At 45.4% G+C, this 12,081-nt stretch overlaps 2 protein-coding genes across 2 annotated transcripts; both read right to left on the bottom strand.

The window, feature by feature from the left end:
• Window positions 1-3,532: 3,532 nt before the first annotated feature.
• Window positions 3,533-5,362, bottom strand: LOC148550040 (uncharacterized). Its single transcript, XM_088495911.1, has one exon. The coding sequence runs from the start codon at window positions 5,360-5,362 to the stop codon at window positions 3,533-3,535; it is 1,830 nt and encodes a 609-aa protein (XP_088352037.1).
• A 309-nt stretch (window positions 5,363-5,671) lies between these two features.
• On the bottom strand, window positions 5,672-7,602 carry LOC148550039 (uncharacterized). The gene is made up of 2 exons (XM_088495910.1): window positions 6,709-7,602; window positions 5,672-6,652 (listed from the first exon to the last, which is right to left on the bottom strand). The coding sequence occupies exons 1-2, from the start codon at window positions 7,600-7,602 to the stop codon at window positions 5,672-5,674; spliced, it is 1,875 nt and encodes a 624-aa protein (XP_088352036.1).
• Between the last annotated feature and the right edge of the window lie 4,479 nt (window positions 7,603-12,081).

Below are 12,081 nucleotides of genomic sequence, written 5' to 3'. Positions count from 1 at the left end.
TGCCAACATCCAAACTTATCATCAATCATCAAAATCCACCATAAATCACAATGTTATTGATACTAATGCTGCATGCCATTAATTCTGGATGGAGTCATAAATTAAGGAATGGAATAATATATATCATCCGGCTTTCAGTTTGCTTATTGATTCCATAATATATATCTGTTCACCAGTTTTGTAATTTATCATCCACAAAAGGGAAATTACAATCTAGTGAATCCACAAAGACCTCAAACTTGTCAAGTTTCAAAAATTTAACAGCAGCAATTCAATATCCAGCAGCACATCACTAGGCAAAGAAATCATAAAATCCTACATAACTGAAATAAAAAATCATGAAGACAGTCACCATTTAAGCATAATTAAATCACAAAACAGTAAAACAAACACAAACACACACAAAACAGCAGTAATTCAGTTTCGTGCAGCACATCACTATGCAAAGAAATCACAAAATACAAAATATCAGCACAACAACAGCAGAGCAGAACATATGCTGAATTAACTAACTTAACAATCTAAGCACAATTAAGCCCAAAGCATAGTTTTAATTGACTTAATTAAACACAAAAATACTCAGCAATGAACAACAAAGAGCCAAAAAAGCATAGCACAGCAGCGAAGAAGACACAAACCAGGGTAAAACACATCATAGCAGTAGTGAGCAGAGCCATTCAATAATCAATATAATTTGATAATTTATGAACTAAAAAACAAACACGAACAGCAAGCACTAGCAGTGAGCTATGTGATACAAGTATTCCTTTAGGCAATGAGTACAATCAAGAAACTTTAACAAAATTTAACAGCAGAAAAAAATAAAAGCATGTACAAACCAGTATCAGTTTATCATCAATCAGTAGGAGGATTGGCATTGGGGGAATGGAAGGGCCTTCGAGCACCACAAAATAGGAAGATTGAAGAACGATCACGACGAACCAGGTGGCGACAGTGCGACCAACGGGGGCGCGATGGAGGCTAGGGTTGTGTTTTGGGGAGAAATAATGAGAGTATGTATGAGACTGAGGAATCGGGAATGGGGCCCGAGACAGGGGCAAGGGCTTCAGGTCACTCAGGACGACACTGCGCGACGGCAAGGAATGGTGGCGGTGGCTGCGATTTCCATGGCTGACTTCGACGGAAAGGGATGCGCGAATCTCCAAGCTGACTCCACGAACTTGCGACGGTGAGTGACTTCGATGGAGGTGTTACGACGGCGGCGGTGGCTCGAGGTAGAGACTGCATGCGTGGCCACTGAGTGCGAGAGGTGAGAGTGGAGGGCTTTAGGGTGGATGCTCGAGAGTGGTGTCTGAGTGAACTGAAGAGTGAGGACCGAAGACTGAAGGCTAGGGTTAGTTTCTGGATCAAAACGCAGCGTTTTTGACAAAATTTTAAAAACCGGCCGGGTCAAGGTTTGGTTCGACCGACCGGTTCCCGGCCGGTTTGGCGGTTCAATTTTGATTCTTAAATTTGGCGGTTTTGCCTTCTGTCTGAACCGTATTTGTTAACGATTTCTCGTTCGACCGGTTCGATCGGCCGTTCGAACCGGTTTTCAGAACATTGACGAGAACTGTCTCTGAGGATCTCGTGTTGACTGAAGGTGGCATCGAAGGGTCAGGTCGGGGTGTAGGGGTTGATGATGATGTGGTAGTTATGTCGCTGGAGGGTGCTTCCCGAAAGCGAAAGCGGTCAGAGGATGTTGATAGTGAGAATTTGGTGGAGGGGGAGGGTGCGGTCCCGTCAGTGATGGATCGTCGTTTTGACGCTCCTGCCTTTATCGATGAGTACCTTATGCCTGACATGGAGGATTTCTTCCGTGAATGTGATGTGACCTTTCAGGCTAAGTCCCTTTATTGTTCCCTTCTTCGTTCCGCTGTGATTGTCCGGAAGGCCGAGCCCGTGATGGCTCAGGTGGGCCTTTTGGATAAGAAATTTCCTCAGTCTCAGACTGAGGTGGCAAGATTGAAGGGGTTGCTTGCGGATGCCGAGTCGGCGAGGGAACGGGCAGTGAAGTCATCCGAGGAGTCTGGTGCTGAGATCCTTCGCCTTTCCGAGGTTGAGACTTCTCTTTTGTCTCAACTTGGGGAAGAGCGGAGGAAGGCTTCGGATGCCGAGTCTCGGGCAGCCGTGCTTTTGGCCGATGTTGGTACGCTGAAGTATGAGGTGGCTGGTTTGAAGGCGGAGGTCGTAGTTTTAAAAGAGGAGAGAATTGTGTTGCTTGCTGATGCTAAGGAAGCTATTACTGCTACCGAGGAGACGATGAAGGCTCAGGCTTTGGTGTTGGCGCCTGGAGCGGACGAGTCTGTGATGGGAGCTTTCAAGACTGTCCGTGATGGGCAGATCGTCGACCTTGATTAGTTGTGATTATGACTTTTTGTAGTATTTTGCTTGTGTTTTTTGGCCGTGTGGCCGTGTGACTGTGGACTTATGGCTTTGACTGACTTCGTTTTTATGCCGTTTAGGCCGTTCGGGCCTTTTTGTGTATTCGGTTTTTTAAGCCGCTTTCTTTTTTGGTTTTTATTTGTTCCCTTTGTTTGGGATGAGCGAACCGTCGTGAGGTCGATTTTTCGTGGATTTCCGTATCTCGGGCCTGGGGGTGATCGGTCCCCAGTTGTGGCCGTGTTTTTATTCCGTGTTTAGGAAACAAAGGAAAAAAAATAACTTGATTAAATTTTATTAATGTTTGGGCCTCGTTAAAACCCTCCGTTTATGGCGAAAAAGAGTACCCGGGATTGACACTTGTGCGAAAAAAATTGTGGTAAAGAGGGAAAACAAATGTAGTAAAGAAGGGAAACAAGTAAAAAAAAGAAAAGGGTAAACAGGGTAGGGGACGACCTAGGGGGTCGGTCTAAGTGTAGTATCGTCATAAGTTGGCGGCGTTCCATGTCCTCAGAATTTCGTCGCCGTTAAGTCATTCGAGCTTATATGCTCCCTTTTCGATTGCAGCCTTGATTCTGTACGGGCCTTCCTAATTAGGGGTGAGTTTCCCTTCCCCTGGGGTCGGGGTTCCGATGTCGTTTCATCGTAGGACGAGGTCGTCGGGTACGAATTCTCGTCAGATGACGTCGTGGTTGTACCTTAGGCTGATTCTTTGTTTTAGGGCTAGCTCTTTGATATGGGCGATGCTTCTTACTTCCTCGGTGAAGTCTCGTTCTACTTCCTCATCGTTACCCCCAATCATTCTCCTTGGGCTTGGGTCTCCTATCTCCACTGGGATAACAGCCTCCACGTCGTATGTTAATCAGAAAGGGGTTTCCCCGGTGGCCATTTGGGGGGTTGTTCGGTACGACCATAAGACTGATCCGAGTTCGTCGGCCCACAGTTCCTTGGCTTCGTCGAGTCGTTTCTTGAGTCCTTTGACGATTATTTTGTTTGTGGATTCCACCTGCCCGTTTGTTTGGGGGTGCTCTACCGAACTAAAAGGGTGGGATACATGTAGCCCTTCTAGGAATTCTCTGAATTTTCTATCGGTGAATTGGGTTCCGTTGTCCGAGATGACAATCTCAGGGATCTCGAATCGGGTTATGATCTATCGCCAGAGGAATTTGCGGCATTGGGTTGCTGTGATGGAGGCCAGGGGTTCGGCCTCGATCCATTTGGTATAATAATCTATGGCAACGATGAGATACCGGAGTTGTCCGGGTGCCGTAGGAAAGGGCCCGACAAAGTCGATCCCCCAAGTACCGAATGGCCATTCTGCCGATATGATGCTGAGCTGGTGTGGGGTGGCCTGGTGGATATTGGCGTGCCTTTGGCATTTATTGCAATTTTTTACCAGCTGCATGGAGTCCCGGATAACCGTGGGCCAGAAGTATCCGGCCCGGATGACTTTTTTGGCCAGGGTTTTACCCCCGATGTGGTGGCCGCAACAGCCTTCATGGACTTCGCAGAGTATGTACTCCGTGTCTCCGGGTTCAACGCATTTGAGCAGGGGTTGCGAGAATCCACGTTTGTATAGTTGTCCTGCGATGACTGTGTAATTGGCGGCTTCCCTTTTTGTCCGTTTTTCTTCCTTGGGGTCTTCTGGCAGTGTTCCGTTGAGGAGATATTGTAGGATAGGGTAGGTCCATGATTCCCGACTAGAGAGTTTCAGATAGGCATTAGTCGTGGTCGATATAGAAGGTGATCTAACGACTTCCTGAATTAGCAACTTGTTGCTGTGTCCTGGTTTGGTGCTGGCTAGTTTAGAGAGGAGGTCTGCCCTGGCATTCCGTTCCCTAGGAACGTGCTGTATGGTTACGCGATTGAATCCTTCTTTTAGTTTGTTTACCTTGGCGAGGTATTGTTGGAGTAGGGGATCTCGCATTTGGTAGTCTCCGTTAATTTGGGAACTGACTACCTGTGAATCGGTATTTACTTTCAGGACCTTTGCTCCGACTTCCTTAGCTAGGGCTAAGCTTGCCAGGAGGGCCTCATACTCTACTTGATTATTTGACACTGGGAACTCGTACCGCACTGACTGTTCGATTATGACCCCATTTTGACTTTCGAGTATGACTCCGGCGCCTCCGGAGGTGATGTTCGATGAGCCGTTGACGTGTAGTTTCCATGACTCGAGGGTGGAGTTTCCCGGCGTCATCTCGGCGATGAAGTTGGCCATGGCTTGTGCTTTGATTGCATTTCGGGGTTCGAACTTGATTTGAAACTGGGACAGCTCGATGGACCATGCTAGCATTGTTCCTGCTAGGTCGGGTTTTTGTAGTACTTGTTTGACCGCTTGGTCAGTTCGGACTATCACGGGATGGGTCTGAAAATACTGTCGCAAACGTCGGGAGGCCGTGAGGAGTGCGAAGGCTAGCTTTTCTAGGCGTGAGTAGTGGGTTTCCGTGTCTTGAAGTACTTTGCTTATGAAGTAGATGGGTTTTTGTTCTTTTTTCTCGTTTTCGCGGATGAGTGCCGCTGCGAGTGCTTCTTCCGTTATGGAGAGGTATAGGTAGAGGGTCTCCCCTGTTTGGGGTTTGGCGAGAACTGGTGGTTCCTCTAGGACTCTTTTGAAATGTTGGAATTCTTCTTCGCATTTTGCGTCCCATTTGAAGGGGGCTCCTTTCTTCATCAGTTTGAAGAAGGGGATTGCTTTTTGTGCTAATGCCCCGAGGAAATGGGATAGCGCAGTGAGCCGGCCGGTGAGCTTTTGGATGTCATTAAGGTTTTTTGGGCTTGTCATCTCAAGGACGGCACGACATTTCTCTGGGTTGGCTTCAACTCCGCATTGTGTGATCATAAAGCTGAGAAACTTTCCTGTCTCCATTCCGAAGGCGCATTTTGCCGGGTTGAGTCGCATTTGGTGTTTTCGTAAGGTGCTCATTATGAGCTTGAGATCGCTGATGAGTTGCTCGCCGGATTCGGTCTTGGCGAGCATGTCGTCTATGTAGATTTCTAATTTGGTCTTGGACAGGTTCTGGAATCTTGTTGATGAGCCATTGGTAGGTGGCTCCGGCGTTCTTCAGGCTGGAGGGCATGACTGTGTAGCAGTACGTCCCGTCGGGGGTGATGAATGCCATTTTTTCTTCATCAGGTCGGTGCATAGGTATTTGATTATAGCCGGAGTAGGCGTCCATGAAGCTGAGGTATCGATGGCCGGATGCGGCATCTACCAATCCGTCGATGTTTGGTAGGGAAAGGCGTCCTTTGGACAGGATTTATTGAGGTCCGTGTAGTCGACGCACATTTACCACTTTCCGTTGGATTTCTTTACTAGCACGACATTTGCCAACCACGTTGTGTAGGGTAGATCCCTAATGAAATTTGCCTCGAGTAGGGCTTTTACTTGTCTTCTGACCTCGGCTGCTCGGTCTGGAGACATTTTTCGTCTCCTTTGTGCCACGGGTTTGGCTTTGGGATCTACGGCTAGCTGGTGGGACATTAGGTTGCGGTCAATTCTGGGCATGTCGGCTAGTGTAAATGCGAACAAGTCTCTATTTTGTTTCAGGAGTTGGGAAAGATCCTCTTTAAGGTCATACGGGAGGTTCTCGTTGATGAAGGTGTATTCGTCTTTGGTTTGCCCTACTTGTAGTTTTTCCATGTCGCCTTCTGGTTCTGGCCTAGGTTGGCCGTCTTGTCGGGCGTCCAGGTCGGCTAGGAATATCCCAGCCGCGTCACGAGACTTCTTCCGTAAAGCTAGGTTGGTGTTGTCGCATTCTGCTGCGACTTCCCGGTCTCCATGGATAGTACCGATGTAGCCGTCTTCTGTTGTGAACTTCATAAGGAGGTATTTGGTAAAGATGACGGCGGAGAAGTCATTGATTGTTTTTCTTCCGAGAATGACATTGTAGGCCGTGGAGTCTTCTAAGACCACGAATTCGGATAGAATTGTCTTCCTTTGGTTACCCGTCCCTATGATGAGGGGAAGGGTGATGGAACCGTCCAGTTTAAGGAAGTTGTCTACGAGTCTTGTGACGCCGTTGCGGTGTGTTTGGAGATTGTCGTTGCGGAGTCCGAGCTTGTCGAAGGCTCCTCGGAAGAGGATGTTGGAGTCTGCACCGGTGTCCACCAGTATTCTTCGTACTAGTCCTGTTCCGATTTTTGCCGAGATGACGAAAGGTGCGTCTTCGGCCGAGGTGCCGTGTTGGTAGTCCTCGGGTAGGAAAGTTACCGTGTTGTCGGCAGCGGTGGTTGGAGTTTGGTTTCTGACGGCGAGGACTTTGAGGTCCTTTTTAGTGTTGATTTTGACTTGCCCGATACGTCTTTGCCTGTGATAACGTTTACTATTATGGTTGGGTCGTCCTCTGGGCTATCCTTGGGTTGTTTTGGCATTCTTGGGTTGCGCCATTCTCTTTCTGTCGAGCTGTCTCTTTCCGCGCGTTTTGGTTCTCTGATGATTTTGGCGAACTCTGGGAGCTTGCCGTCTCTTATGGCTTGTTTGAGTGCGTCTTTAAGGTCGAAACAGTCTTGTGTCCTGTGCCCGTAACCTTGGTGGTAGTCGCAATAAAGGGTTTTGTTGCCGCTCGTTCTTTCTTTGAGTTGTCGAGCTTTTGGGATGATACCTCGGTCTGCTATTTTGTGATATATCTCGGTAATTGGGGCTGTCAAGGGTGTGTAATTGGAGAATTTGCCGATTCTGGGTGGTCGGTTTGCATTTGTTGGTTTGGGATGGTCCCTTTGATTTTCTCTGGGTGGTGGGTTATGTCGGGGTGACGGGTTGCCGTGTTGGGTGTTGCTGTGTTGCCGTTTGTTGGCAGCGACGACCTGGCTGACCTCCTCGTCATTTATATAATCTCTGGCGACGTTCTGGATCTCGTGCATGGTCCACAGTGGTTTGGTGGTAAGGTGCTTGCGGAAGTCTTCGTTCATGAGTCCATTTGTAAGGCAGAGACTTGCGACCAAGTCTATGAGCCCGTCGACTGTCAGGCACTCGTCGTTGAATCGGTCGAGATATTTTCTCGTAGATTCGTCATGTTTCTGTGTGACTCCCAATAGGCTGATGGGGTGTTTGACCTTGGTGATTCTGGTGGTGAATTGGGCCATGAACTTCCGTGATATGTTACGAAAACCGGTTATGGATCCGTTGGGGAGGGCATTGAACCATTTGATTGCTGGCCCGGCTAGGGTCACTAGGAAGGCTCTGCATCGGACGGCGTCGGTGGCGCCTTCTAGGTTCATTCTGGCTTCGAAGGCCGTTAAGTGCTCCTGGGGTCTTTGGTTCCATTGTATTTCATGTCCGTGGGTTTATCAAATCCTTTAGGGAGCTTTGCTTTCAAAATTCTCTCCGTGAAGGGGGTGGCTCCCATTATCACGTGGTCATTTCTCGTGCGTTTGGTTTCTCGGTATCGTCGGTCGTCGTCCGTGTGAACAGGGTCGCGAGAGACGCTGCGGTCGTATCTTTTGCTGTGTCGCCGTTCTGGTGATCTGTTGTGTTTTAGGTCACGCGAGGTGCTTCTTTCGTGTCTCTTGGCATGTTGCCGTTCTGGCGATCTGTCGTGGCGAGACCTGGATCTGGAAATCGCGTGACTTCCGTTTTCGGTGTTGTGCTTTTCCTTGGTGGCAACCCGACCTTCGAGTTCCTGTACTCAGTGGCAGAGTTCTTGGATTATTTGGGCAGACATGTTTTCCGGATTCTCAGGATGTCGAGTTTTTGCATTGACTGGGCCGTTTTCTTTGTTATGGACGGCGCTTGCTATCCTTCCATGGAGTATGGCTTCTTGGTGTTCAGGAGTAGGGTTTCGTGTTCTAGAGTCGTCTTGGTGGCTGATGGAATGCTCTTCAAGTCCGTCCGCCATTCCAACTCAATCGGTGCCGGTCCCCACAGACGGCGCCAATGTACAAGATGTTTCTGGTATGGGTTGAGAGATGGATCGGGAACCTGCGGGTCAAGGCGGATGCCGGATTATTCGACTGGAGCGATGGGGGGAGGTACCTGCAAAGATACTCCGACGCTCAAGTCAGAATGGATCTGAGAGGTATAAGATGTGAGGAGTGAATGAATACCTGGAGGGACCTGGGTCCTCTATTTATAGGTGATGGTAGCTATCTTATTTTATTTTATTTGACTAAGATAAGGGAGACGTTTGAATTCGAAAGTTGGTTAGGAACTCTAGTAGGCCGATTCCTGGCCTTCTAGAAGGTTTCGGTGGGTCGGGCCCGGATAGCCGGGTTCGGGGACTATCCTGGGTTATGGGATCCGTGGGCTGGATCCGTAACAGACACCAAACCCATGTATTGCCATTATATATTGTTATAGATGATGAAAAATAAATTATATTACGTTTTACGTTATATTTAGATAAAGTGAGAATGATCCATGAGAAGATGGATGAAAAACGAAGGAAGTTACGTGAATAAGGAAAAAAAAAGATAATAGTAATGTGAAGGGAGAGAGAGTAAGGGAAAAAAGAGATAATTATAGAAGTTATGTAGATTTATGAGATAAGAGAGAATGTGAATGAAGATGAGATAATGGGAGTTTTGTAACATGAAATAACTGACGTATACTGGGGTAGGTTATTAGGAAGGATAAAAGTGGAAAAAAAATTTGGATACCAAAACAAGTTTTCCCATTATATATTGTTATAGATAATTCATCCTAAGATAGTTTATTTTTTTTTTCACCTAAACCACTATGGGATAGCACGATTTACGTTCAACAACCTATCCCACACTATCCTAACACACAATTAAAAGAACATGCCTACATTTTAATACATTCATATTATTTTTAAATTAAAAGAATATATTTATTTTAAATAATAAAAATATATTTATTTAAAATTCTAAAATTTTGTATCAATCTAGTGGTATTAATTTCAAAATGATGTAAAATACTATAAAGATCTCCTCCGAACCATAATCTGCATCAGGATCTCCTTCATATTCCCCCAAATATTCAGTGGGAATGATCGATATTGTCCCAACCATGTCATCATCACCCTCATCGAAATATTCTTCATCCACATCAACATCTTTGTGTTTATCAACTCCAGAAGATTGGGCTACTGCCTTGCCCTTTTCCATCTTAGCAGGTGATGGAATTTCTTTAGGATAAGTTTCTCCATCGGAAGGAAAAACTATTCTTGAATGCACAGAAGGCGTTGCCCCCTTGCTTAGTTCCTTGCCTGTCTCAATCGAAAGTTTCTTATTCTGAATGAAACTTCTCCTTCCTCCTCTTCCTCGGGGATAACCCCTAGCACGACCTCGATAATAAGAATACTGATTTCGAGAAGGTGCTCGATGCCCCCACTATGGATTACGCCGATACAAATGATCACATCTCTGGAATTCCTGACAATTCCTGATCCACTGAACACCTATAGCCTGAGAACGGCTTAAAGGTGTGCTTACATTCTCTTGAGGTGTCTTCGAACTAGAGCCCTCTATGTGCCTGAGTGGCTGTCTCTGACGCGCCTGCTCTTCCCTATGAGCCAACTCCTTCTTCATCCTTTCTTTTTCAAAGATTGCTGCTGCCTCAGCATCAAAAATAGCATTGCACCGCGGACACAGAGATACATCCCGGTCCTTGATCTTTTTGCTGAACCAAGAAATCTAACAAACCGTCCCCTGTTCTAGGGTATACTGATCTGACTTGTGACTCAAAATCATCAAGAGCCACATCAAAATTGTAGGACATTCCACCATGTTTACTCCAAAGCAAGGTTCAACATAGCTGGCATCAACTTCGAAGGGATCTACATCAACCTTCATTTCTTTCTTGCCATCATCGAATTTCAACCGTCCTTCCATTATCGCTTCTTGAATTAAGTCCCTGAAACGGACACAGCTATTAGTCGAATGACTTGTTGCTTGATGAAACTTACAATAAGGCTTTCCTTTTAAATCTTTCACAGAAAGCAAAGTTCTACCCTCAGGTAAAATTAACTGTTTATCTTTAAGCAACACATCAAAAATCTAATCAGATTTTGAAATATCAAAACTATATTTCTTTCCACTTTTTAATTTTGAGTCATTCGACTTTTCACTACTTGGCAATTTCTTCAACAAAGAACAAACATAAGGAGGGCCTTTCTTTAGTTCGGCCAAATCGATTTCTGTTTCGAAATCAAATTCCTCTTCGGAAGACTCCATTGTTACATAGGCAAACTTTTCTTTTCGAGTAAAAGGTTCACTCTTCGATCTTTGTTCACTCCTATATTTCACTTTTTCTTTTTTCATAAGTTCGGTCTGTCGAACCTTTTCAGCCAGATGGGCCAAATTGGGAATATACACATTAAGCAATTTTCTACGCATATAGAATCCTAACCCCATAGTTGCTATTTTCACTATCTCATTCTCAGGTAATGACACATAACATCTACTTCTAGCATTTTTGAAATGTATTAAATGACCATCAATGGTCTCACCATCTTCACGTTTCAAAGCCACTAAATCGGTAACTGCTACGTTCATTTTACCTCGATAGAACTGAGCGTGAAAGGCAGTTTCTAACTGATTTCATATTGTAATCAAATTTGGTCTAAGATTTGAGAACCAGGTAAATGCATTCTTCGTCAATGACGAAGGAAAAATTTTCATTTTTAAATTTTTATCATTAGCTAAATTCCCGATCTCAACCAAATAATGAGCAACATGTTCAGTAGTTGATTCTCCAACTTTACCAGCAAATTTTGTAGTTATTTTTGGATTTTTCAACCCCCTCGGCACTTCTGCCATTTGTATCGCTTGGGAAAAAGCAGACACAAAATGTGGTTGATTCATAAAACCAACATTTAATCCAACCCGATTCGGTACTTCTTCTACAATTCTAGTGACTTGATAGCGTTCACCACCGTACAATCTGGCTAAAAAGTCATCAGCATTTTGACCTCGGGGAACCACGTGAGGATTTTCTCGATTCGAAATATGGTTTTCATTTTGAAAAATATTTTCCATTCCTTCGTTATTTCCCCTGGTATTATGCCTCTCACCTTCATCATAATCAACAATTCGAGCAATCCTCTCGACTTGTCTAGCAAGACGCTCGAATTTTGATTCATGATCAGCTATCATGGGATTCAGAATTGTAGTCATTTGCTGAGTCAATAAATTGACCAAATCATGATGACTTTCCTCCACTTATTGTCGATATACTACCATCGAATTCGCAGCATTCGAAGTGGAGCCCACAGTATAATCACGAGAATACTCAGAATACTGTTGTGGGTTTTGAATATTATTCACTCCATTCCCATTCCCAAAGCGGACAGGTGGCACGAAACCACCCACCGGCGGGGTATAACCAGGAGGAAGACCATAAAGAGGCCAACCAACGGTTAATGGAGGTTGATATGGTGGCACTGGGCCACGTGGACGAATATTGCGTCCAATATTCCCAGTTTGAATAGTCGTAACGACTATACTTTCAGTCCCAATCGCACCTTTCGAACGTGAAGACACGTCAGCTTGTTGTATGGACACTGGTATCCTATCATTGGTGGATGAACCACCATTCACATTCGATAATTCATCAGCCATGTGAATAATCTTCCCACTTCGTAATCGCATACACTAGAAATTGCTGGAAAAATATTTACACACTTTGATTTAAAACTGTCCCACCGGACGTGCCAATTTGTTTTGTCGATTTTTAGCAAATCGATGGTGGTTCGATATCTAGTGGTCTGTGTAAGACCCAAAACTTTTGAAAAGCCT

The sequence above is a fragment of the Arachis ipaensis genome, chromosome B8, assembly GCF_059453495.1.
Source record: "Arachis ipaensis isolate K30076 ecotype BB chromosome B8, ASM5945349v1, whole genome shotgun sequence".
Classification (NCBI taxonomy): Eukaryota; Viridiplantae; Streptophyta; class Magnoliopsida; order Fabales; family Fabaceae; genus Arachis; species Arachis ipaensis.
Note: the sequence above shows the minus strand (reverse complement) of the source record. Positions and strands in the feature narration are given on the sequence as shown.

What these genes read in the sequence shown, in the direction of transcription:
- LOC148550040 (XM_088495911.1), bottom strand. Translation starts at nt 5,362, where the DNA reads ATGCTCGCCAAGACCGAATCCGGCGAGCAACTCATCAGCGATCTCAAG.
- LOC148550039 (XM_088495910.1), bottom strand. Translation starts at nt 7,602, where the DNA reads ATGAACCTAGAAGGCGCCACCGACGCCGTCCGATGCAGAGCCTTCCTA. An exon ending in AGGACGACCCAACCATAATA is followed by an intron (nt 6,653 to 6,708) that starts GTAAACGTTATC and finishes AACACTAAAAAG; the next exon opens with GACCTCAAAGTCCTCGCCGT.